The following is a 27,575-nucleotide window of genomic DNA, read 5'->3' as shown; positions in this document are numbered from 1 at the left end:
GCCACAATATTCCTTGGAGTTTTTATTTTAGGGTCTTTTTCAGAAGGTGTTCAATGAATTCTTTCAATTCCTATTTTACCTTCTGATTCTATTACATCTGGACAGTTCTCTTTGATGATTTCCTGTAAAATAGTATTTAGGGTCTTTTTTTCATCATAATTTTTGGAAAGTCCACTAATCCTCAGATTATCTCTCCTAGATCTATTTTTCAGGTCTGTCATTTTTCCAAGTAGATATTTGATGCTTTTTTCTAATTTTTCATTTTGTTTTTGGTCTTGCTTGACTGATTCTTATTGTCTCTATGAATCATTGATTTCTATTTGTTCAGTTCTGATTTTTAATGTGTTATTTTCTTCATTAGCTTTCTTTTACTTCTTTTTGTATATGTCCAATTGAGTTTTTAAATGAGTTGTTTTGCTCTATGGAATTTTTTTCCACTTCACTATTTTTTTTTAGTGAGTTATTTTCTTTTTCCAATTCACAAATCCTACTTTCTTGGGAATTCTTTATCTTTTCCAATTCACAAATCCTACTTTCCTGGGACTTTTTTTACCTTTTCCAATTCACAAATTCTGTTTCTCTGCACTTCCTGGGAATTCTTTACCTTTTCCAATTCATATTTCAGGAAGTTGTTACTTTCTTGCATAGTTTTTCTTTACTTTCTCCATTTTTCTTCTAGCTCTCTTTTGAGACTTTTAATAGTCTCTTCTAGGAGCACATTATATGATGGGGGTCAGGTAACATTCCCCTTTGGGTTATTATCTGGAGACTGTTTGCCATTATTCTCCAGCAGCAAAGCTGCTCTTTTTTTGTATAGAAGCCATGATCGTCCTTTTGATTTTTTTACTCATTTTTTAAAGCCTTTAAGGTCTGCCTTCAGGGCAAGGACGTTACCAGCTTCTTCTGCAAAGCAGGGAAATGTATCAACTGGCTGCAAAGGTATGGGAGTGCTCTGAGAAATAGTTCCCCACCAGAAGTGATTCAGACATGGCTAGCATGGGCCGAGCTGAGGAGGTGCCCAGTAGAGAACCCTGCTGTGTGGCTTAGCTATTGCCCTGAGGCTAGAAACTGAGCAGTGAAAGTGTCACTACCCCAGGCCAAACCCCACAGTGAGGCTGTGGGAATTAGCAGCTGACCAGCAAATACTCCCGCACAGACTGGAAGTATCTCTGCCCCAAGAAGCACAGTCACACTGCAGAAGTTCTATTGCCCAGGCTGAGCCCCCCACTGTGCAGATTAGAGGCTGCCCCAGGCTGTGCCGCCTTGCCATGCAGGTTCGTCACTGCCCCAAGGAAAAGCCCCGTACTGCTTATTGGGCCTGCACAGTTCTGCTGTGATCTATGCTGAGTCACTTCCGGTTTTAGGTGGGTATAGCCAGATCCTGTTAAGTTCTGGTGTTTTTAGAGTGCCCTCTGGCTTGGCTTTAATTTCTCTGCTGATCTGCTGTTTTGCAAGCAAGGCAGAGCAATCAGTCTATGCCAGTCGTCTCTGTAATTTTTCTAACCACGGAGATCATCCCCACCTGATCTGCCCAATATATTAGCCTCTAGTTCTATCCCTGCTTGTATTGATCTGCTCTAGCTCCTCAGGACAAATCTTTTCTGATGAAATTCCAGATTATCTTTGGTTGGTGAGTTGTCATACTTCTAATCTTTGTGGGGTTTACCAGTCAAGCGCTATTTTTGAGACTGAGTTTAATAATTGGTCGTGAGGGTATGAGAGAGCTTAGAAAGTTGTGTGTACCTTCTCTGACATCTTGGCTCCACCACCCCCACTCATCTCATTCTTGCTGAAAGGTATGCCCAAGGTATAGTTTTGATGTCTGACTTTGTTCAAGATCAAGAATAGCAGAACTTACATGGAAACATACCAAGATACCAAGACAACTTTGTTTGGGGCATCTTCAAGCTGTTGTCAAGGCAACTTAATTTTTTCAAATCATACCTGTGAGTTGTAATTAAAATCTTGAGTTTACAAAATATGCTATATATATATATATATATATATATATATATATATGTGTGTGTGTGTGTGTGTGTGTGTGTGTGTGTGTGTGTGTAGAATCTCATTTGATTCTAATAACCTTGTGAAGGCAATGCAAATATCATCATTTCCATTTCAACAGGTGAGGAAACCAAAACTTGTGTCTTACCACTAGTAGTAACAAAGTTGGTCATATACTTGAATCTAGGTTTCTCTTTCGCAATTCCAAATCTGGTGCTCTTTTCATAGAACAAAAAGGACCAGTGGAGGTTATTTTTGTTTATCCATGTTTCTGGTCAGGACAATAGTTTTTCTTCATATTGACTGGTGAGAAGTCAATGGCTGAGTCATTAATCAATGAGATGATTCAGGACAACCCCAAAAGACCTGTAATGGAGAAAGCTATCCAGCTCAAAAGAGAGGACTATAGGCACCAAATGTGGACCACAACACAGCATTTTCACCTTTCACTGTTGTTGCCTGTTTGCCTATTTTCTGCCCTCTGATTTTTTTCTCCCCTTGATTTGACCTCTCCTACATGACAAATGCAGAAACCTGTCCAGAAGAGCTGTACATGTTCAACTTACATTGGACCCCTTGGTTTCCAGGTAAGTGGGGAGGAAGGGAAGGAGGGAGAAAAATATGGAATCAAGATTCCACAAGGGTAAATGTCAAAAACCATCTCTGCACATTCCTTAAAAAAAAAAAAAGCCACCATTATAAAAATAAAGGAGGATTAGATGCAGGGCTTGAAGGGAGGAAAAGAGATGGTAAGACCTATTTGGGAGCTCTAAGAAATATTTCTGGCCAGGAGAATAAACACTACCAACACTACTAGTGAATGGACAAAGGACAGAATAGCCAAAAATCTGTATCCAAATACTTATCCTAGATACTCTAGTGATTATCTCAAACCTGAGCATCTTTTTTAGCAAAAGATAGGATGGGAAAAATATCACCTCTCTCACTCCCAGTCCTCCACCCTAGAGTGCACCACAGTCCTGGAGTCTGGTCTCTAATACTGGGAGGACCATCTTGTCTCTTACTGTGTTATCAGTGTTCTAGAAAGATAGATTTGCTGGATGCTCCCTTGAACTGGCCAACATGTGTCACTGAGATGGTCAGGCAGGCTTTGTGATCCATTTTCAACTAGTTCTGGATGCTTAGGCATAACTTCTACAAAGATGATTTCTGAGTTTGTCAGCAGAATGGGTTCCTGGGACAGGATCTCTTTTTATCATTTTCATGTCATCTTCTCTTCCGTCCAAACTGACAGTATGTTTATGGCTGAGGATCTCTGGGGCTGTTGCTCCATTTCATGACCACAAAGTCCATTGGCCCCCATAGAAGCAGTTGCTCTCTATTCACTCCAGAGATGATATCATGGTGGACAATCTTGATCCTATTTTCCCAGTATAGCCTCATCTCTCTGGTGAGTCATATAACCTGTTCCCTTTGTCCATTGCAAGCATACAGCATTGGTGGAAGCTGAGGACAATAGCCCCTGTACCACAAGCAGATGTCCAGGATGAGTGGGCCAAATATGGGCTGATGGCCATCAATGCTCATTACTCTGGGTTCTTGGCACCTTTGGGATTCCTCATAAAGTACTAAGTTGATCAGTTCCTCAGTTTCAGGCCATGTGATGAAGACTCTTGCGGTCCCATCTTGAGGGTGAAGGAAGATGAAAAGATCTTATATGGACAAAAATAATCATTTTTGTCTATAGAAACTTTTTTGGTAATGTCAAAGATTTTAAAAGTTAAGGGATGCCCATAAATTAGGGAATGTCTGAACAAGTTTGGTTTATGAATGTAACAAGACTGTGATATAAAAACACTGGGAAAATGATTTGAAAGAAACCTAGGATGGTTTATATGTTACTGACAAGTTGTAGAACAATTTGTATTATGTCAATAGCATTACTAAATAAAATAGTTTTACAAATTTAAGTGTTTTAAAAGCACACAATTTTGTAATGCTGAGACATTATATATATATATATATATATATATATATATATATATATATATATATATGTGCATGTATAATTTCACCATAAGTTTTATAAATCTTCTTTCTTCAACAATTTGTTTAATTCTACCATACTTCTTGGTTTGTTTTGTTTTGTTTTGTTTTCTTGTGAGATTTATTTAACTCTAGGAGGTTCATGACCAGTGATCATGAACTTTGTTTGACTTTGGAGGAGACAGTAAGAAAGATGACTTTGCACAATTTTGCCTCACTCAAATCCAATTCACTTGCAAGCCAACATGTTACTTTCCTGATATTATTGTTCCTCTTTGAGAAAATGGGCAACTTTGATTACATTACATTATATTATTTTTGCACAAACAAAACCAACAGAAACAAGATTAAAATGGAAGTACAAAGCTAGGAAAATGTCATAGTTAGTGTTTCTGATAAAGTTCTTATTTCTAAAATATATAAAGAACCATATCAAATTTATAAGAATACAAGTCATTTTTCCAATTCAAAATAGCCAAAGAATATGAACACACAATTTTCAGAAGATGAAATTAAAACCTTTTATAGCTATATGAAAAATGCTCTAAAATCACTGATTAGAGAAATGCAAATTAAAACAACTCTAAGGCACTACCTCACATCTTTCAGATTGACTAAAGTGGATAGGAAAACATAATGATAAATGTTGGAGGGGATGTGGAAAAACTGGGACACTAATGCATTGTTGGTGGAGATATGAAATGATCCAACCACTATGGAGAGCATTCTGGGACTAGAGAGCTATTAAACCTTCATACCCTTTAACCCAGTAGTGCCATTACTGAATCTGTAACCTAAGGAAATCATAAAGGAGGGGAAGGGGGGTCACATTTACAAAAAATGTTTGTAGCAGCACTTTTTTTGTAGTAGCAAAGAATTGGAAAATAAGTAGGTAACCATCAATGGGGGAATGATTGAACAAGTTGTGCTATATGAAGGTGGTTGGCTATTATTCTTTCCAAAAACTGAGGAACAAGGTGATTTTAAAAAGGGCTAGAAAGAATTACATGACCTTATGCTGACCAAAAGCAGGAGAACCAGGGATACATTGTACACAGTAACAGCAAGAATGTGCAATGATCAACTCTGACCGACTTGGTTCTTTTCAGAGGTTCAGTGATTCAAAGAAATCCCAATAGAATCTGGACAGAAAATGTCATCTGCTTCCAGAAAAACACCAGGGAAGACTGAATATAAATACACACATGCCATGTTCCCTTTTTTTTTCTATTTTTAAAAATATATATATATATATATATATATATATATATTTCCCATGTTTTTTCCCCTTTGCTCTGATTTTTCTCTCCCATCATGATTCATAAGGCAATGTGTATTGAAGATAATTCAAATTACCACAAAAAAACTAATGTAATTGGGATGAACTCTCCAGTAAAACATAAGCAGATAACAGAGTGGATTAAAAACCATACATTGTTTACAAAAAAGCACATTTGAAAGAGAGCAATACAGAGCAAGGGTAAAAGGCTGGAGCAGAATACATTATGAAGCCAAAAAAAGTGGGGTAGCAATTAAAATCCCCGACAAAGTAAAAAGTCAAAATAGACTTAATAAAATAAATAAAGAAGGAAGCTATATCTTGGTAAAATGTTCTAGAGCATAAAAATCTAACATGCAGAAAGACAGAAATAATTAATGCATGCTCTTCAGATAAAATGCAATAAAAATTACATTCAACAAAGGTCCAGGGAAAGATAGACTAAAATAATTGCAAATTAAATAATCCACTCCTAAAAATGAGTGAATCAAATAAGAAATCATAGAAACAATTTCATTCAAGAGAATGACAACAAATGAGACAACATACCAAAACTTAGGAGATACAGTCAAGGCAATTCGTAGGGGAAAATTTATATTTCTAAATGCTTACATGAAAAAAATGGAAAAAAAGGATCATGTAAATATAAAGGCTGGACAAAGAACAAAAGAACAAAAAAAAGCTCAAATACCAAACTGGAAATTCTGAAAATCAAGGGAGAGATGAAAATACAATTGGAAGGAAGAAAACTGTTGAACTAAATAAAATTAAGAGATAGTTTTATGAAAAACCTAACAAAATTGAAAAACAATGTTAATTTAATTATAAAAAGAAAAGAAAACCACATAGCATCATGAAAAATATAAAGTTTTAACTTACCTCCAAAGAAGAAATTAAAGCAATAATTAGGATTTATTCTGTCAAACTGTATGTCAACAAATCTGACAATGTAAAATGGTTGAACATTTACAAAAATATTAAGTGCCCAGATTAACAGAAGACAAAATAAAATATTAGATATTCCCATTTTTAAAAAGATATAGAACAAGTCATCAGTGAACTTGTTAAGGAAAGAAAAATTCCCCAAGCCCAGATGAATTTACAAATCAATTCTATCAAACATTTAAAAAACAATTTTAGTATTATATAGACTATTAGAAAGATAAAGAGTCCATCCAACATTTATGACACAAATATGTTGCTGATATCTAAATAAGGAGAAGCCAAAACAAAGAAAATTATAGACCAATTTCCTTAATGAATATTTATGCAAAAATTTAACTAAAAGATTACCAAAAAGATTACAACAATTTATCAACAGGACAATACATTATGACCAAGTATGAATTATGCCAGGACTGCAGAGGTGGTTCAACATAAAGAAAATTATTGTCATAATCATATCAAGAAGAAAGCTTACAGAAATTATATAATAATCTCAACAGATGCAAAAAAAGCTTTTGACAAAATACAGAACCCATTACAATTAAAAAATACTCTAGACTATATGAATAAATGGAATTTATCTTAAAATAATTTTTTATTACAATATTTTGTAATATTGTAAACAATACTTTTCCTAAACAATATTTTCCTAAAATCATCAGCAAGTATTATTTGTAATGGAGAGAAGTTGATGCATTCCCAATTAGATCAAGAGTGAAATAAAGATGCCAGGTATTATCATCATTATTCAATTTTGTAGTAGCATTAGGCTCTACCAATAAGAAAACAAATAGAACGAATTTAAGTGGGAAATGAGGAAAGAAAACGATCAGTTTTTGAAGATGAAATGATGATATACTTGGATAATCAACCAAAAAAGTACCTGAAACAATTAACTTTAACAAAGTTGAAAGCATAAAATCAACCCAAATAAATCATCAGTATTTCTATATATTGGCAAAAATGGTCAACAACAAGAGATACAAAGAAAAATTCCATTTAATATAACTTTATACACAATTAAATTTTTGAGTGTTTACCTGCCAAAACAAACCCAGGAACAATATGAACACAATTTCCAATCAGTTTTCATGCAGATAAAGATCTAATCCATAGGAAAAATATCAGTTGTTCTTTGTAGGCCAAGTTAATATAATAAAAATGACAATTCTAGCTAAATTAATCTACTTATTCATGGCCATACCAATCAAATTGTCCCAAAATTATCATATAAGGCATGAAAAATAACAAAATTGATCTGGAAACAGAAAATTCAAGAATATTAAGGGAATTAATGGGGAAAAAATGGAAAACATGGTGGGTTACCATTACCAGACCTAAAACTCATTATAAAGGAGCAATCATCAAAACTATCTGGTACTGCCCGAGAAATAGAGTGGGAGAAAAGCAGAATAGATTGGGTAGGAAAGACACAATAGTTAATGACTATAGTAAGGTGCTATACTATAGTAAACCCAAAGTCTCTAGCTTCTGGGATAAGAACTTACTCTTTGCCCAAGATTGCTGAGAACAGTGGAATATATGCTAAAAACTCAGCACACACATACATCTCACACCTTGACCATCTTTTTTTGTATATTTATTTTTATATTGAGGCTTTTTATTTTTTAAACATATACAAGGATAATTTTTCAACACTGACACTTGCAAAACCTCATGTTCCAATTTTTACTCTCCTTCCCCCTACTCCCTTCCCTAGATGGCAAGTAGTTCAAAATGTTTTTTTATTTGTTCTTGTTCAATGATTTTTTCTTCTTTTTTTTAATCATTAGATCTTTTTTATTAAAGTTTTTTGATTTTTTAAAACATATGCAAGAATCATTTTTCAGCATTGACGCTTGCAAAACCTTGTGTTCCAATTTTCCCCCCACTTCTCCCCCACCCTCTCCCCTAGATGGCAAGTAATACAATATATATTAAACATGGTAAAAAAAAATGTGTTAAATCCAATATATGCATATATATAATGTATATATACGTATACACATACATATATACATATATATGTATATACATATACATATACACATATATATATATATAAAATTATGTTGCTGCACAAGAAAAAAATCATATCAAAAAGTAAAAAAAAAAAGGGATAAAGAAAATAAAATTTGTCCAGCCAAGTCCCTAGAGTCCTCCTCAGTCTGGCCATCGCCTTTGGATTCACAGAATTGTTAAAGGGCTGCAAGAAACTTGAAAGATTATCGAGCAGAATGTCTTCATTTTATAGAAGAAACCGGATCTCGGAGAGGAAGTGCTTTTTCCACCATTAAAAAAAGTAAACAACAGGTCCCGAGGTTCGAACGCGAGACGAGGGGTTCACCCAGCCTGCCAACCTCGAGCTTTGTACTCCTCGGGCTCTCGAACTGACAGCTAACGGATCAGACTCCCGTGCACGCACCAGTACGTTATTTGAGTAACGCTTCCGCGTGAGCCGCGGACCCAATAAATGCACGCGCAGTTCAGTTCCCCTCCTTAGTCGCATTTGGCTCTAGAGCGGAATCGGTTATAACTGCTGTGGGCTCACAGGTTTCTAAACCTCCGGCTCGGGTTATTGATATTTCCCCTTTTAGTTCCTCCTTTAATTCCCCGCTCCCAGCAGGATGAGGGGTCCTAGGGAAGACTCCCGTGCGAGTTCTCTCTCCCAGCCGTGAAGGCTGCCTCCGAAATGAAGAAATTTTTCAATTTCGGCAAGAAGATGCGGCAATCTTCATCTGGCCGCTTCAAACTGCCGAATTCCTGTGGGGTCCAAACACTCTGCCCCACCGAAGGATATCAGATCCGGAGCAAGGATCTCGGGAAGATCCATAAAGCTGTCATGCTCGGAGATGTAGCGAAGGTGCAGAAGCTCCTGCTGCTCGGAAAAAACACCGTAAATGAGCTGGATAAAGTGAAGCGGTAAGAGCAAAGGTTGTGGGCGGGGAAGAGAAGAAAAAGCCCCCACCAGAGGAGTCTAAAAAACATTTAACCCATACCTCCACTAAGTCCGAGTCTCCTATTCCCCCTCCCCCCCCCCCATTAACCCTTGGGAAATCAAATCCCCTCAGCACCTGGGTCCAGGGTCAAGGTCAGGTTTTGGCTTGTAGAGATTGGAAAGCAAGTCCCAAAAGCTGGTTTCACTTCCCTGTCCTGGCTGTCCATTTTTGATGAATTGGAAACGCCTTCATTTTACTAATAGCCAGGATCCGATTCACTTCTCTTTATCAATAGTAACATGGGAGCAAACACTACTTTCTTCTGCTGAATTGTTGACAAGTCTAAAACGACTGTGTCAGACAGGTTAGTGGAATGATTTGCCTTTTTCTTCTTAAGCTCATTTTGACAGATGAGGAAATTGAGGCAAACAAGGTTAAGTAACCTGACCAGGATCACAAAATGGTAAGTGTCTGATATCAAATTTGAACACACAAAGATAAATCTTCCTGACTATAAGCCCAAAACTCTTATTCATTGTGTCACTTAGATGCTCCAGCTAGTGAAATATGGACATAATATATGAAGGGTAAAAGTTTTGAGACGGAAAATAAAATTCTGTTTTTAATAAGATCTACTCTATGGGTCAGGCACAAGGCTAACAGCAACGATACAAAGGAATGGGATTGTCCCTATTCTAGAAAGTCAATCTAGTAAAACACTTAATAATAAAGGGAGCCCAGGAAGCAGAAGATTTGATACTGGAGAAGGGAACCAGGAGAGAGCAGGGTTACAAAACTTGAGAGAAGGTAATATCAAGGAGAAAATGTGGCAGTTTCAAAGACTTCAGAGAGGTAAAAAAATAAAGGATGAGAATTGAGAAAAGATTAGAATTGGTAATTAAGAGATCCATTAGTATCTGGGAAGATTTTAGAAAAAAGAACATAGTGTTTTAAAAAAAAATGATAGGAAAGGAAGTGGGGTCACTTCTTGTTACCAGCCCCCTCAAGGCATTTAACTACAAAAGGCAGGAGAGATATGGGATGATAGTGACCATGGATTGATCAAATGAAGTTTCTTTGGGGAATGGGGAAGAAGACATGGGATGTTTGTAGGCAAGCAGAAAAATAACCAGGATGCAATAAAAGATGAGTGAGAAGAGGAATGTTGGGTAAGATAGAATGGTATCACTTATATATGTAGAGGCATTTTCATTTTCAAGGAAAAAGGCTACCAATTCTTTTGAGATAGCTGAAGGAAAAAGTGGCAGAAAACATTTAGATGAATAGGTGAGGAGGGTAAAAGTGGGAAATCTCAGGGAATGGTCTGTTTTTTCCTAGTAAAATAGGAGCTGATATTTTTAACTGAAAAAACTTCAAAGAGTATACCATGGGAGGTTTGAGAAGGGATGAAAAGGTTTAGAAGAGCTGCTGGGGTAAATGGCATAGTGAATTATTTAGGGAAGTAAAATATAAAAGGGTTGCCTAGGATCAGTGAGAACCTAATTAAGGTCATGTGACATGAATTTGTAGCACAGTTGCATGATTTTTCTCTAGCTTTATTGGGCAGCATGTGCATAAGACCTGAGCCTTAGAAAGATACTGTTGGCAATACAATTAAGTGGTCAATGGATTCAAGGGAAGGCAATGTTGAGTTGAAAAACCATATTGAATAATTCACCAAGGAGTCAAGATGACACATGGGTGCAAGCATCTACATATAGAGAAGATACATACAAGCTGAATTGGAGTAGTCTCAGAGGGATAGCACTAGTTTTAAGGAAGATGGAAAATGCTTCTTATAAAATGCAAGACTTATGCTGAGACTTGAAGGAAGCCAGGAGGTGGAAGTGAGGAGCATTACAGGTGTGGAGATAACAGTAAAGTTACTTAGTGTCAAAAGTGTTATGTATGAGGAACTGTCAGTCAATATTTTCTACTATGTAACTGACTCTACTGAGAGCTGAGAATACAGAGAATGATAAAAGAGAGGCACTGCTGTCAGTGCACTCACATTTCAATGGAGGAGACAATATGAAAAAAGGCACGTAAAAAACATGATACTCCATACAAGATAAACTAGGAATAATCAACAGAAGACTTCAGTATTAAGGGGGATTGGGGAAAACTTTTTGCAGAAGGTAGGATTTTAGCTGAGACTTGAGCATGCTGTTTAATATTTAGGGCTAGAAGAGGAGGGGATAGAGATTATTTCATGAGTGGAGAGGACATCTAGTGAAAATGGAGTCAGGAGATAGAAGTAGGAGTTGTATTTTGCTAGGAGGGGCAAACAGTGTCTATTTTATACTTAATTTCTCAACCAATCTACTGGAGACAGCAGGCTAAATCTGTTGTACACAGTATAGAGCAGAAGGAGACTCTAGTAATCATAGAAATTGGAAATCAACATAAAATTTAAATGCTCAAAATCTTTTATATCTGTGACATATTCAAAGGCTTATCTCTTCAATTTGTTTTTCTTTGAATAACTACAATAATAATTCTCCTATAATTCAACAATCCTAATGTTTTGAAAATGTTTTTATATTTTCATTTATTTATTTTTATTAAAGCTTTTTATTTATAAAGCATATGCATGGGTAATTTTTCCAACATTGACCCTTGTGTATAATCTTTTGTTGCAAATTTTCCTCTTCTTTCTCTCCTCCCCATCTGGCAGGTAGTCCAATATATGTTAAATATGTTGAAATACATTTTAGATCCAATATGTGTATGTATATATATATATATATATATATATATATATACACACACACACATAGACACACACAATTATCTGTGCAAGAATAATCAGATCAAGAAGAAGGAAAAAGAAAAACTGAGGAAAAAAACAAAATGAAAGCAAATAACAGAGACTGAGAATGCTATGTTGTGTTCCAACCTCTGTTCCCATGGTTCTCTCTCTGGTATAGATGGTTCTCTTCATCACTGCACAAGTGAAACTGGTTTGAATCATCTCAATGTTGAAGAGAGCCAAGTTCATCAGAATCGATCCTCATACAGTCTTGTTATTGCCATGTATAATAATCTCCTGGTTCTGATCATTTCACTTTGCAACAGTTCATGTAGGTTTCTCCAAGCCTCTTTGAAATCATCCTGCCCGTCATTTTTTTTTATTTTACAGAATAATACTATTCTATAGCATTCATATACCATGATTTATTCAGCCATTCTCTAATTGATGGGCATCCACTCAGTTTCCAGCTTCCTGCCACTACAAAGAAAACTTCCATAAACATGTTTGCACATATGGGTCCCTTCCCCTCTTTTAAGATCTCTTTGGGATATAAGACAGTAAAAACACTGCTGGATCAAAGGGTATGCACAGTTTGATAACTTTTTGAGCATAATTCCAAACTGCTCTCCAGCAAGATAGGAACAGTTCACAGTTCCATCAAGAATGTCAGTTTTCCCCCATCCCCTCCAACATTCATCATTATCTTTTCCTGTCAACTAAGCCAATCCAATAGGTGTATAGTGATATCTGAGTTGTCTTAATTTGCATTTCTCTGATCAATAGTGATTTTGGAGCACCTTTTCACGTGGTTACAAATAGTTTCAATTTCTTCATCTGAAAATTGTCTGTTCATAGTCTTTGACCACTTATCAATTGGAGAATGGCTTGATTTCTTATACATTTGAGTCAATTCCCTATATATTTTAGAAATGAGACTTTTATCAGATCCTTTTGTTTGTATAAAAACTTTTTAACTTAATATAATCAAAATTATCTATTTTATGATCAATAATCTTTAGTTCTTTGGTCACAAATTCCTTCCTCCTCCACAAATCTGAGAGGTAAACTATCCTATGTTCTTCTAATTTGTTATAGTATCATTCTTTATGTCTAGATGATGAACCCATTTCAACTTTATCTTGGTATATGATGTTAAGTGTGGGTCTATACCTATTTTCTGCCATACTAGTTTTCAATTTTCCCAGCAGTTTTTGTCAAATTGTGAACTCTTGTCCCAAAAGGTGGGCCTTTTTTAGGTTTGTGAAATACAAGATTGTTATATTCATTGGCTATTTTGTTCTGTGAGCCTAATCTATTCCACTGATGGAGTCTATTTCTTAGCCAGTACCAAATGGTTTTGAAGACCACTGCTTTAGCTTTAGATCTGGTAGATCCAGCTTCATTTGCTTTTCTCTTCATTAATTCCTTTGAAATTCTTGATTTTTTGTTCTTCCAGATGAATTTTGTTATTTTTTCTAGTTCAGTAAAATAGTTCCTTGGGAGTTTGATTTGCATAGCACTAAATAGATTAGTTTAGATAATGTCATCTTTATTATATTTGCTAGACCTATCCATGAGCACTTGATATTTTTCCAGTTGCTTAGATCTAACTTTATTTGTATGGAAAGTGTTTTGTAGTTTTGCTTTATATTTTCAAGTTAAAGATTTAGAAAATGAATTCCATATAAAGGTAGGTGAACAAACATATAAAGTTATGAGCATAATGTAAGAAGACTTTTTTTCATGTGTAGTTTATAGAATCAGTTTCATTACACTCTCATCATATCTCATATAGCTATCTAATGAAAAGTGTATGTTATACTTTCTCATGGGATTTAGATTGTATATGTAGTTATATTAATAAAAGGACATTTCTTTGACCACTTCAGGTCAGTATCTTCTCTGCAATTTCAAATTTTAGAAAATTGCTTTAGTCAGTGAAAGTTTTAACTGATTTGCCCAGAGTCATACATAGCCAGTGTGTGTAAGAGGTAGCACTTGAACTTTGTAGATATTGCAGACTTCTAGGCTAGCTAGTCCACCATACTATGCTGCCTGGTTTGATTTTAATAAACAATATATATGAGTATCTTTAATGATGAATCACAAAAAATATACATAGGGAAGTTAAATTCTATATGTATTTTTCAAAGGACTTTTTTTGTTTGTTAAATATTGAAAATCTATGGAATCCTGGCTAGAAATTTGATTGTTCCAAGTACATTACTCACTTGTCCAAATTGAATTTTGTACTGTTTCTAAGTTTGTGAAAATATGCAAGTAATTAAATGTTATTTTTGAAAATATACATGCATATATATATACACATACACATAGACACATCCCTTTCATCCCCTCCTCTACAAGCTACAGTTATGAAAAGATATTTACCTATACATATACACACTAAGACTCGCACATACATGTACCCTAGATCCTCACATCTTTCCTATCCTTGCTGACTCTTTGATTAAATTCTGTACCATAACTTGGCTTACTATTATTACTTCAATTCCCCTCAGCCAGGAATTTCTCTTTTATCTTCTTTCACCTTTTGCTTTCCCATTTGCTCTTCTCACTCCCCTTATTTCTTTATAGATTTTGGAGGGTGCTAGACTCTTCATAGTATAAATGTAATATTGCCTGTTGAACCCGTTCCTGATGAGAATAGGTTTTCAGAACTATGAGCTCTTCTCTCCTCTCTGATAAAGCCTGTTTCTGTGCTTATTCTATACCTCATTTGTACAACATAATTATAATTTAACTTTACTATACTCATCTATATTTTGAAAGTATACATTCCTATACAGAAGAAACATAAACAATGTATCCATGTTTAAATGTTTTTTTTCCTATATCTAGTTTAAAATTGCTCTTTGCTATTGGTTTTTACATATTAAATTTTCTTTTAAGGTTGGATTTCATTGATAGAAAGTCCTGAAAATCTACATGTTCTTTGAATGTCCATTTTTTCTCATTTGTAATTATAGATAATTTCCCTGGATATAATATTTCTTCCCACAGACCTAGTTTTTTTTTTTTTTTTTTTTTTTTTTTTTGTGTGTGTGTGTGTGTGTGTGTGTGTGTGTGTGTGTGTGTGTAGATAAGATTCCAAGACCTGTGGTCTTTTAAAGTAGCTGCTGATAAGTCTTATATGATTCTAATTGTAGTTGCTGTGCATCTGAATTCTTTTTTTCTTGTTTTCTTGCCAATTTTTCTCTTTGATCTGGGACTTTCAAAGTTTGGCAATAATATTCCTATGTGTTTTCCACAAAGGATATCTTTGAGGTGGTGATCAGTGTACTTTTTCTATTTCTACATTCTTCTCATGTCACTCCAAAACTATTTTGTAGGATTATTTCCTTCATTAATTTGCCAAGGTTGTCTTTTTGGTCATAACTTTCTGACAGTCCAATTATTCTTACATTTTCTCTTCATCTACTCTCCAGATTTGTTATCTTATGAGCTATTTCACATTCTGTTCTGTTTTCTCGTTCTTTAAAATCTGTTTTGTTATTTCTTGGTCTCTCATTGCGTCACTGACTTCTGCTTACCCAATTCTAATTTTCTTTCTTTTTGTTTATTTTCAAAACATATGAAAGGATAATAATTTCAACATTGACCATTGAAAAATCTTGTGTTACAATTTTCCCTCTTTTCCCATCCTCTGCCCTAAATGGCATGTAAAGCAATATATGTTAAACATGGTAAAAATATATTAAATCTAATATAGGCATACATATTTATACAGTTATTTTGCTGCACAAGAAAATCAGATGATAAAGTAAAATAAATGAGAAAAAGAATGAAAATGCTTTCTTTTTAAAAATTTAATTATTTTTTTTAAATTAAATTTAATACACCCTCAGTTCCCACAGTCTTTTCTCTGTAAGTAGATGGCTCTCATCATCACAACATCATTGGAATAGGTCTGAATCATGTGTGTTGAAAAGAGCCATGTCCATCAGAAGTGATCATCATATAATCTTATTTCCATGCACAGTGATCTCCTGGGTTTGCTCATTTCACTTACCATCAGTTCATGTAAGTCTCTCCAGGTGTTCTTGAAATCATCCTGTGGGTCATTTTTTACAGTACAATAATATTCCATAAAATTCAGCCATTCTCCACTTGAAAGGGCATTCACTAAGTTTCCAGTTTCTTGCCCCTACAAAAGGGCTGACACAAATATTTTTGCACATGTAGGTCCCTTTCCGTCCTTTAAGATCTCTTTGGGATATAAGCCCAGTAGAAATACTGCTGAATCAAAGGGTATGCATAGTTTGATAACCCTTTGGGCATAGATCCAATTGCTGTCCAGAATGATTGAATCCATTAACAATTCCACCAATGATGTATTATATCCCATTTTTCCCACATCCCTTCCAACATTCATCATTATTTTTTTTCTGTCATCTTACCCAATCTGGGAGGTATGTAGTGGACCTAATAGTTGTCTTAATTTGCATCTTGAGTTCTTTCATTAATTCTCTCTGGGCAAAGTGCCAATTCATGCTTCTCCTTGGAGTGGAAACTATTTGTTATTAATTCACTTGAAACTTTTTGTTCTTCCAGATGAACTTTATTATTTTTTCTAGATCTGTAAAAATATTCTTGGCACTGAATAAGTAGATTAATTTAAATAATATTGTCATTTTTGTTATATTCTCTTGGCCTACCCACAAGTACTTGATGTTTTTCCAATGGATTAGATTTTACTTTATTTGTATGGGAAGTGTTTGTTGATGTATTCATATAATTCCTGACTTTTGCAGATAAGACTCCCAAATATTTTATTTTAAATGGAATTTCTCTTTGTGTCTCTTGTGGCTGGACTTTGTAGATAATATATAAAAGTGCTGTTGATTTATGCAGATTTATTTTGGATCTTGAAACACTGCTCAAGTTGTAAATTGTTTCTAGTAGTTTTTTAGTTTCTCTTGAGTTCCCTAAGTATACCACTATATCATCTGCAAAGAGTGATTATTTGGGTTCCTCATTATCTACTCTTAATTTCTTTAATCTCTTTTTCTTCTCTTATTGCCAAAGCTGACATTTCTAATACAATATTTAATAATTGATAGGGGACAATCTTATTCCACCCCTGATCTTACATATGATGCTTGCTGATAGTTTTAAAAATTTGCTACTGTTCATTTTAAAGAAAAGGGCATTTATTCCTATACACTCTTGTGTTTTTAATAGGAACAGGTATGGGATTTTATCAAATGCTTTTTCTGCATCTGTTAAGATAATCTTAAGATTTTTGTTAGGTCAATATATGTAGTCAATTATGCTAATAGTTTTCCTAATATTGAACCAGTCCCTGCATTCCTGGTATAAATCCTACTTGATCACAGCGTATTATCTTGGGGATTACTTTCTATAATCTCTTTGCTAATCTTGTAAGATTCGTCATGCAGCAATATTCATTAGGGAAATTGGTCTATAATTTTCTTTATTTTCATCCTACCTGGTTTAGGTAACAGTACCATATCTGTGTCCTAAAAGGAATTTGGTAGGACTCCTTCTTAACTTAATTTTTCAAATAGTTTGCAGAGTATGGGAATTAATTGTTGTTTAAATGTTTAGTAGAATTCACATAATAATCAATCTGGCCTTGGAGATTTTTTTCTTAGGGAATTTAATAATAGCTTGGGAATATTTAAAAAATTAATTTCTTCTTCTGTTAACGTGGGCAATTTATATTTTTGTAGCTATTCCTCCATTTCATTGAGATTTCAAATTTATTGGCATATACCTGGGAAAAATAACTCCTAATTATTGCTCTAATTTCCTCTTCATTGGTGGAAAGCTCTCCCTTTTCATTTTTGAGACTAACAATTTTATTTTCTTCTTTCCTTTTTCTAATTAAATTAACTAAAGGCATGTCTATTTTGTTGGCTTTTTTCATAAAAACTAATTCTCAGTTTTATTTATTGTTTTTTTGTAGAGAGCTAAAACTCAAAAAAGTTATACTTGAAGCAGACAACCGAGCACTTAAGGCTAATTACCTATTCAATGTGAGACAATGACACTATTAGCATATGTTTGCATACATGGCTCTTTTCACTGTTGATGCTTGCTGAATGTTTGGTGTTAAGATATCATTAAGATAATGATAGGCAAGGATTGGAGGGTGGAGGGCCAGAGGCCAGAGTCCCTTAATGGTAGGACTAGGAGGAGAGAAGTTGACTCTGGACTACCAAATCCAGGATTCTGCTTGGCTGCTTCTTCCATTTCTCCCCCTGAAGACCAAGAACATTGATTTATCCTGACTCTGGCTAACCCTGAGGCCCTCCAGAGAGCTAGCCTATATTCTACAGTTTTCTTTAAATTTTATTAATCTCCCCTTTTCATTTCAAACATTTCAAACTTAGTATTTAATTGGGGGGAGGGGAGGGATTAATTTGTTCTTTTCCTAGCTTTTTTAGGTTCAAGCCCAAATCATTGATTTTCTCTTTCTCTATTTTAATAAGCATCTAGAGATATAAAATTTCCCCTAATAATTGTTTTGGCTGCATCCCACAAATTTTGGTATGCTGTATCATTATTGTCTTTCTCTAGGAGGAAATTATGTATTATGCCTGTGATTATATAGTTTCCAATTAATTTTTGGCATATTTCACCTGTTCTTTTTTTATTGGATATAATTTTAATGCATTATTATCTGAAAAAAAATACATGTACTATTTCTGACTTTCTGCATTTGATTTTTGATATTTTTGTGGCCCAATACATTGTTAATTTTTGCAAAAGTTCCATGAACTGATGAAAAAAAAGTATACTAACTTTGTCTTCATAAAGTTTTCTCCAAAAATCTATAATACCCAACTTTTCTAAAATTCTGTTCACCTCCTTAACTCCTTATTTTTGTGGCTCAATTTTTTCTGAGAGAGCAAAGTTGAGATCCCCTGCTAGAATAGTTTTGCTGTCTATTTCTTCTTGCAGCTCTCTTAACTATTTCTCTAGAAATTTGGATGCTATACCATTTGGAGCATGTATGTTTAGTATTGATATAGCTTCATTATCTATGGTACCCTTTTAGCAAGATAGTTTCCTTCCTTATATCTTTTAATCAGATCTATTTTTTTTTCTTTTTGCTTGATCTGAAATCACTATTGCCACCCCTGCTTTTTTTTTTTTTTTTTAATTTCATCTGGAGCATAATAGATTCTGCTCCAATCTTTTACCTTTACTCTGTATCATTCTGCTTTGGATATGTGTTTTGTAACATTTTATGGGGTTCTGGCTTTTAATCCAGTCTGCTCTCCACTTCTATTTAATGGGAGAGTTCATCCCATTCACATTCACAATTAAAATGACTAATTCTGTGCTTCCCCACATCTTATTTACCTCAAATTAGGCTTTTTCTCTGTCCTTTCCCCTTTCCCCCTCTCTTCCATATAAGTTTCTCTGTGAAACCAAATATATCTATTTTCTCAGCCAAATATGATGAGAGTAAGATTCACACAGAGATTCACACATCTCCCTCCTTTCTTTCCCTCAATTATAATAGGTCTTTTTTGCCTCTTCTTGAGATATAATTTTCCCCATGTTATCTCCATTTTATTTTTTTTCCAATAAAATCCCCTTCTCACCTCCAGTTTCTTTCTTTCTTTCTTTCTTTTTTTTTTATCAAAATAAAATCAAACTATATGTGCATTCTCTTAAGTATATCCATCACAGAAATGTAGTTCTCAAGAATTCTTTCTTTTGGCTCTTTTTCATGCTTCTCTTGAGTTCTGTATTTGAAGATCAAAATTTTTGTTCAGCTATGGTCTTTTCATCAGAAATAGATGAAATTAACCTTTATCATTGAATGTCCATCTTTTTTCCTGAAAGATAATGCTCAATGTAGCTGAATAGTTGATTCTTGGGGTGGAATCCAAATTCATTTACCTTTCAGGATACCAGATTCCAGATCTTTTTTGATCCTTTAAAATGGAAGCTGCTAGGTCCTAGGTAATCCCAATTGTGTCTCCTAGATATTTGAATTGTTTATTTCTGGCTGCTGGCAATATTTTTTCATTGATCCAATAATTCTGAAATTTAGCTACAATATTCCTTGGAGTTTTAATTTTGGGGTTTCTTTCAAGAAGTGATCAGTGAATTCTTTCAATGGCTATTTTACCTTCTGGTTCTAGGGCATCAGGACTCTGTTCTTGATGATTCCTGAAAGATGCTGTATAGGCTCTTTTTCATGAAGTCCAATAATCCTTAACTTGTCTTTCCTAGATCTATTTTCCAGGTAAGTTGTTTTTTCCAAGAATGTATTTCTTATGTTCTTTTTATTTTTAAAATTTTTTTTGTTTTGTTTGATTGATTCTTGAAGTCACATTGATTCATTCATTTCTATTTGTTCAATTCTAATTTTTGATTTAGTAATTTTTAGCCATTTTATCTCCTTTTGCATTTGGCTAATTGAACTTTTATATGAAGTGTTTGCACTTCAGACAGGTTAATCCCAGCCTGGGGTCTTTTTTCAGATTTTGTTTCCTAGTATCAGGAGACCTTTGTTCTGTCCCAAGTCATTTTGGTTTTTCACCAGGCTGTGTTCTCCCAGATGCAAAAAATTATTCTATTTGTAAAGTAAATCTGGAGAGCTTGAAATTTACCAAACTCCTCTACTATCTTCCCAGAATCCTCCCCCCAACATGTTCTTAGAAACAATAAAATTCTGACCTAAAATAGACTTATTTTCTCTTATTTCCAACATCAGTCATTCATTAGATTAGAAACTTAATTCATTAGAAACTAAGACAGGGGCTCACTGAAATGACTGAAGCCAAAGGCTTTCGTAGTTGGCTAACATCTTTACTGACTTTCCTCTTGTGGACTGGTCAATTTGCAGTTTAATTGGGTTCAGAGTACAAAAATAAATAAATGTATGTGTGTAATTTTTTGATATGTTTATTCATTTAAATTATAGTGATGATAATAAAAACGAGTATAGGTAAACATTAGTTTAAAATACAAATATTTTCTAAAACTAAAGAAAAATGAAAATCCTATAGCCATTCAGTATGACAGTTTAAAGAAAATGTTAGTCCCATTTCAAGGCTAAGATAATTTTAAATGTAATCAGAGAACCCTTGCCAAATTGAATCTAAATAGAGTATCACTCTTGTTATCCACCAGTTTTAAGTTTACCTATATTTAATATATAGTCATACTCAAAATGATTAACATTGAATCTGTAAGCATCAGCTACTTGGTGAATTCACTGAAAACTCTGATTTTCTCTTCCCTCTACTTTTTTGTTTATTTTCTCTCCTAAAATGCATAGCAACCAAGTTGCCCTAGTAACCTGGTGCTACTTAGTCAGCATGGTGGCTTACCATGAATCTTGTTTTTACACCATATTTTCCTCTAATACAAGCATTTGATGCTGCTTTGTTTTCTTTCTTTCACTAGTCATAAGTCATTTTCCAATTTAAACAATTTCATAAATAAATATGAATAAATTCCTTTAAAAATTCTCCCCGATTTCTGCAACATCTTTCCAGAGAATATTATCCTTTTACCCTGTCTTCCTTTAATTTCGCTTATTCCTTTTCTGAGCAAAAAAGCCTGCCTATATATCATAGATAAGTAAGGGGGACACCTGGTTTTAAGAAAGATAAAATTAGTAGTGTAAACTGAATTTTTAAGGTTTCCTTCATAATCTCAATAATAAAAGGCTTCGTCTCATCTCCTCTTTTTCTATTAAACTTTTAAAATTAACAGTTAGTTTTTGAGAGATATTTATGTCTGTATTTTTTTTTTTGTTTGACTTAGTTTCTAATTTAACTGGTCATCAGAACCAATTACTCAGAAAGACCTCATAAACTTTCTATTTCTCAAGTATGAAATGAGGATAATAACAACCACCTCCCAGGGTTATTACAAAGACTGAATGAGGTAACATTTTTAAAGTGCTAAGCGTATTGTCTGGAACCTAGTAGACACTTAATAGATGCTAGTTTTCCTTCTTATCAAGCTACATCTAATCATCTCAATCATTGCAGTTGGGAGAATGAGGGAAGAAGAAATCTCTTCCCCTCTACCTATACCTTAAAACACTTTGGAAGAAGGCATAAGGAAAAAGGAAAAAGGAGAGTCCTGAAAAACAAAAAAAAATATTAAAATATACATATATGAATATTTATATACACATTCCTTAAATAGTACATGATTTTGATGTAATGGATATTTCCTCCATCAATACACATTACCTTTTTACAACTTGGTAGATAGAATGCTGGGCTTTGGAATCGGGAAGACTCATCTTTGTGAATTCAAGTTTGGTTTCAGATACTAGCAGTATGTCTCTGGGCAAGTCACTCAATCTTTTTTCTTTTCTTTCCTCATCTGTAAAATGTAGAGAAGGAAAAGGCAAACCACCACAATATTTTAACCAAGAAAACCAACTTGAGGTAACAGTCGAACAGGACTGTCCTCCTTTGACTAAACTGATGATATACCAGGCCCTTATTGCAAACCTTTCCAGCATGATAGAACTACCAAAATGTTTACAATACTGGTATAGCCTGTAGCAACACAGAGCCACTTCAACTATACATGATGCATTTCAGTAAGACTTAATGCAGAATGCACAAACATGTGGCCATGCATTGTACCTTGTACAAATATACAAATGTGTAAGGTTTATTTGTTGTTTTTTTTTTTCCTGAGGTAGATGCTTTGCTAAATATTTTGTAATTGTGGATAGATATTCTTATTGGGAAAAGCTGTTATTAGGCTTGACAACCAGGCAGGGTGAAGCCCATCTGTAATCTCAGTTAACAGAGAGGCTGAGACTGACAGATCTCTTGAACTCATGGCACCATTGCCTCAGTAGAAGTCAATAAGCTGAGGTCAGAAACTGAGCAAGGTTCACATGCCAATCTGTAGTAAAATCTAAATCTACCTACTGCATATATTCTTCCCGCTCCTGGTGATTTTGTCTATCATATCAGTTTTGTATTTCTTTAGGTGACAATAGTAGTCATTTATTTTGGAAGTGATTTACCGTTTAGGCATACAAATAATAATGCATGTTAATTAAAATTATCCTAAGAATGGTACAATTTTGATTGTTGTAGTACATTATCAAACAATAATATTACTCTCTCATTTCTGTAGAACACCTCTTCACCTGGCTTGTGCTAACGGATATCCAGATGTTGTATCTCTCTTAATAGAGAGAAAATGTGAACTAAACTTGTTAGATAATGACAGTCGAACACCTTTAATGAAGGTATGCTGTTCAATGAAATGCATTTTGATTTCTTTAAGAAAATTTAAAGTTAGTAAATAAGTTAATGGGATTTAAATATCACTAATGATGGGGGAATATACTAAATTTTATATTACATTATTATTTCTTTGTATTTATTATACTGACAGGCAATAGAGTGTCGACAGGAGGAGTGTGTAACAATCCTGCTGGAACATGGTGCAGATCCTAATCTTGGGGATAATAAGAAGAACAATGCACTTCACTATATTGCCTCTGGTCAGACCAAATTTATGGCAGAAAAACTGATCAAGCACAACATTGATATTGAAGCAAAAAACCAGGTAGAAGCCAGCTTCTTATATAATTAGATTATCGGTTAAAATCAAATAGTGTCCAATTCACATATTTTGTTATTCATTTATTCATGGAAACATTTCTTTAATAGAAATAACTGAAAACCATTCTGTTCTCAATATTCATTAGCTTTCTGAATTTTCTAATGCAGAATGGTATGGTGAGGAAGATGATGAATGAACATGACACTGGAAGAGAAATCTTCACATGAATTCACATTTATTTACATTCACATTCATTCCTAAAAAATTCCCTCTACCGATTTAGACCAGTGCTTGCTCTGTTTTTTTTTATTCTTAGATCACAGACTCTTTAGCTGGTATCCATTAATTTTAAAAGGACTCTAATAATTTTATAGTTATTTCAATGTAATTGGTTTTTTTTTTTACGTATTTCAGGTATTTAAAAACATTATTCTGGAATGGTCCATGACACAAAAAAAGTCAAGAAACCCTGTGTTAGGGAAAGTCCTAGAGCACTGCAGGGTTGCCCAGTCAGTATATGTGTGTCAGCAACAAGCCCTGAATTTGTCTTACTGACTTTGAAGCTAGCTAGCTAGCTAATTCATCACATCTGTGTCTCTAGAATCTTCTTTGCAGGATATATTAGGTTTGTTCTCCAGAATGCAATAGTTCCACCAGATATTGTGCACAATGCTTTCCTACAATTAAACATTTACAGTATGAATTTGACATGAAGAAATGTCATAATTTTTTAGGAAAAATTTTTGCAATTTGTTCCTATTAGGTATAACTACATTGAGACAATTTTCACAGGAACAAATTCTTACGAATTTACATGTTCTTACATGTTTCTTTATTCTAATGACTACACATTTAAAATTATTTTGTCTCTAGAACTACTGAATGATTCCTGGTTTTTTTGAGTGATGGTTTGTTTATTTCCTAATCATTGCCACTTGAAAGAGAAAAAAAAAAACAGAACATATTATGATTATTTAATAGGAATATTAGGAAGATTGGTAAGAGAGGAAAAAATGCTAGGTAAATGAATTTCTTCCAGGTTTAAACTTCTCAAGGACAGATTTTTTTTTAAATTATTGTAGTTTTGGTTGTGGTTGCTTTGAGTGAATTTATACACTCCAAAGGAATGGGCAAAGATAACTAGTCAACCTTAAACCCAGCAAGGATATAACTTTATTTTTGGAGAGTTCTGAGAAAATAAGTTTGGCTGCATTTGCACAGCAATTAATTATAAAATGAAAATGGCAAGAAAGGAAGACACCTATGGAATAATATGAAATGGTCTCTTACAAATTCTGTATTTTTATCTTCTGATTCCATATTAATGGCTAGAAGGAATCCCAGAGGTATCTACTTTCATTGTATCATTTTACATATAAGAAAATTTAGGCCCAAGAGAGGTGAAATAATTTGCTTAATGATAACACAGGAATCAACTAATAGGAGCAGGATTTATGCTCTGGTCCTCTTAACTCCAATGGTCCATTGTGCCATACTTCCTTAACATGTCATTAACAAATTCACAAGATGTTGATAAAATGTCATAAGCTGAATTCACATATATATAGAATGCTTGATTAATATAATACTATCTTTATTATGACTTTGCAGGAAGGCCTTACACCACTTTTGCTTGCAATTACAACAATGAACACTGAAATGGCAGATTTTCTCTTAAAGAATGGAGCAAATGTGAATGCCTTGGATAATTGTAAAAGGTACAGTCATTAAAGTTTATTTTTTTAAAGCAACATTTCTAAAGGAAAAAGATTAAATCATGGAACACTTAGTGAACAACAGTAATTGAAAATGAATGTCATTTAAAAGGGATGAAAAAATGTCAACAAATATTAGCTATGAAAAGAAAAATTCATGATTCGGCAAGAGAAAACACTCCACTTGGAGATACTAATAGTTCTGTATTGGTTATGATTATTTTTGGTTTCTTTATTGATTTTAAATTAAGATTATCCCATAGAAGTTTTGAAATCTCATGAGTCAGTTGATTCTCTTTATGAAATAATCTTACTGTCATCTATGAGGATTGCAGCATGTATTTTCTGCTCCTTTTTTTTTTCAGTTTCTTTTAAGAATAGGCACATTGACAAATGCAAATAAATAAAAGCATGATATAATGAAATACTTTGATGGACCCTTGGCTCTTATTATGAATACTCATGACACTGATTCTTAATTTAATCCTCCTATCCAATCTCCTTTTACAGAACTTTGTCATTCTTCATAAAGAATCCAGGAAACATGCTGAATTGTTCCCTTAGGTATTTTAATACTTGAGGTTCTTTTAATACTTCAATACTTAGTACTTTTATTTTCAATACAAGATCAGCCCACTTTTTTTATCCAGGCATGTTTTTGACATCACTTACTACATCAAAAATCATTATTGCCGGCACCTACTTATATTCACCACACATATGTCCATGGATCTTTAGGATTATGTACAATTTTGTTTCTTCTGAGATCATATGTTTGGGTTTGAGATTTTTACTGTGGCCAAATATCATTCCTGAATGCATATTGGTGTTTATAAAATGAGTTTTTGTGGTGGTGTGTTCATTAGAATTGTTGTGTAGCTTCTTAAATGAGTTCCAATTGGATCTTTTTTCCCCAACACTTTTGAGACTAGTGCATTGTTGTTGTTCAATGTCCATGCAGGGTTTGGTGTATGCATGTATGTCTATACATACATGTTGGAGTTCTTGTTCTTTAAAATAATAGTTCTCTCTGGGTGAAAGCAGGTTTTTTGGGGAGGTTTTCTGAAGGCAGCCTTAGTTTCAGTTAAAAGTAATAATCACCCAAAATGCAGCCAGCTGGTAAAAATGCAAACATTTATTTTCTCCTTCCAAAATAGCCCAGTTAGTTGAGGCATCTCTCTGCTTGGTTCTAAGAGCTTTGCTTCTGCCTCTGCTTTCTTCAGCCTCCAGAGCCAGCACCAAGTTGAATCTGTCTTGCCTCTGAGAGAGGGCTTCTGGCTCTCAGTCTCCCAGCGTGCTCGTCTCTGACCCCAGTCAATGTTCTGAAATAAAAACTCCTCACTCAGAGAGGGCTTCTGGCTGAACTCACTTGACACTTCCCTCTCTATCTAAATTCAGCTGAACTCCCCTAACTGGGCCTCTGCTTTCTTCTTATATATCAGAGAATGGGATTATGGGTTTTTCCCATAGTGCTCTCTGGCCCTAAGAGCTTCAAGGGAGGTGTGAATTCGGATATCTCATACTAAACTCTGAAATCTCCCAAACGTGTGAACTCCAATGAGTAAAGAGGTGTGAACACAAGCATTGTATCAATTAGTTCTTCTTAGTACCTTGTTTCAGGTTCTGGCCCAAAACATCTCCTTGTAAAATTACATCAAGGATACTGAACCATGCTAAATTAGATAATTATTGTCTCTATCAACTCTAATGACTTAACAGTTTGTAAAGATTCCAACACATACATACACTTTTACAGAGATATAGATAAACCAATTAGATGGAACTTCCCATTAAACTACACAAAATCTGAAAAAGTTATTTTTGATCAACTTTTTCAGTGTGGAATCTTTGACCAATCTCTTTTTACTGAATGTGGGACTTTTTCATGTTCCTCCAAGGCTTGATGCAGAAACATTTGGAAATCATTTCTACCATATACAATCTATTCTAGTTGGACACTGTGTAGAGCATCCTACAGATACTGGCAAACATCTTATATGAGCATATACCTCATTTACATCGAGCTTAATACTAATATTATTGAAAAAAGTATACCTTTGGATGGAATGTGTTGTTGGATTTTGTATGATTTTAACATTTATATAAAACATTTTGATATTACCAAAAACAAAAGAAAATCCAATAACCACCACCCACACCCAAACACAAAACTGACATTATTCTAACAGACAAAAATGACTGTTACCATTGTTGGCATAATTTCAGAATTAGTTGATTATTGTCATTCAGATCATGGCTGGCCAGAGTTAAAGTAAAAAATTAATGCAAATGAGGAGAGAGCCTAAAAATGAAACAGAGACAGTGATTATAACAGTTATACTTTTCTGTGATTGAATAAGCCATCATAT

At 34.2% G+C, this 27,575-nt stretch overlaps 1 protein-coding gene and 1 pseudogene across 18 annotated transcripts in view; one reads left to right on the top strand and one right to left on the bottom strand.

The window, feature by feature from the left end:
• Positions 1–3,025: 3,025 nt before the first annotated feature.
• On the bottom strand, positions 3,026–7,583 carry LOC127538755 (MTRF1L release factor glutamine methyltransferase-like; annotated as a pseudogene).
• Positions 7,584–8,321: 738 nt separating this feature from the next.
• Positions 8,322–27,575, top strand: part of LOC127564017 (ankyrin repeat domain-containing protein 26-like) — a 114,974-nt gene continuing 95,720 nt past the window's right edge. For 9 of the 18 annotated variants that reach the window (XM_052000232.1, XM_052000240.1, XM_052000244.1 and 6 more), the window contains exons 1-4: positions 8,322–9,157; positions 23,057–23,171; positions 23,321–23,494; positions 25,103–25,209. In XM_052000232.1, coding sequence (XP_051856192.1) covers positions 8,928–9,157; positions 23,057–23,171; positions 23,321–23,494; positions 25,103–25,209 — 626 coding nt within the window. In that variant the 5' untranslated portion in view covers positions 8,322–8,927. The remainder of the gene's footprint in view (positions 9,158–23,056; positions 23,172–23,320; positions 23,495–25,102; positions 25,210–27,575) is intronic. The other 9 variants (XM_052000246.1, XM_052000241.1, XM_052000248.1 and 6 more) reach the window with 7 other exon arrangements.

The sequence above is a fragment of the Antechinus flavipes genome, chromosome 5, assembly GCF_016432865.1.
Source record: "Antechinus flavipes isolate AdamAnt ecotype Samford, QLD, Australia chromosome 5, AdamAnt_v2, whole genome shotgun sequence".
NCBI classification, from domain to species: Eukaryota; Metazoa; Chordata; class Mammalia; order Dasyuromorphia; family Dasyuridae; genus Antechinus; species Antechinus flavipes.
Note: the sequence above shows the minus strand (reverse complement) of the source record. Positions and strands in the feature narration are given on the sequence as shown.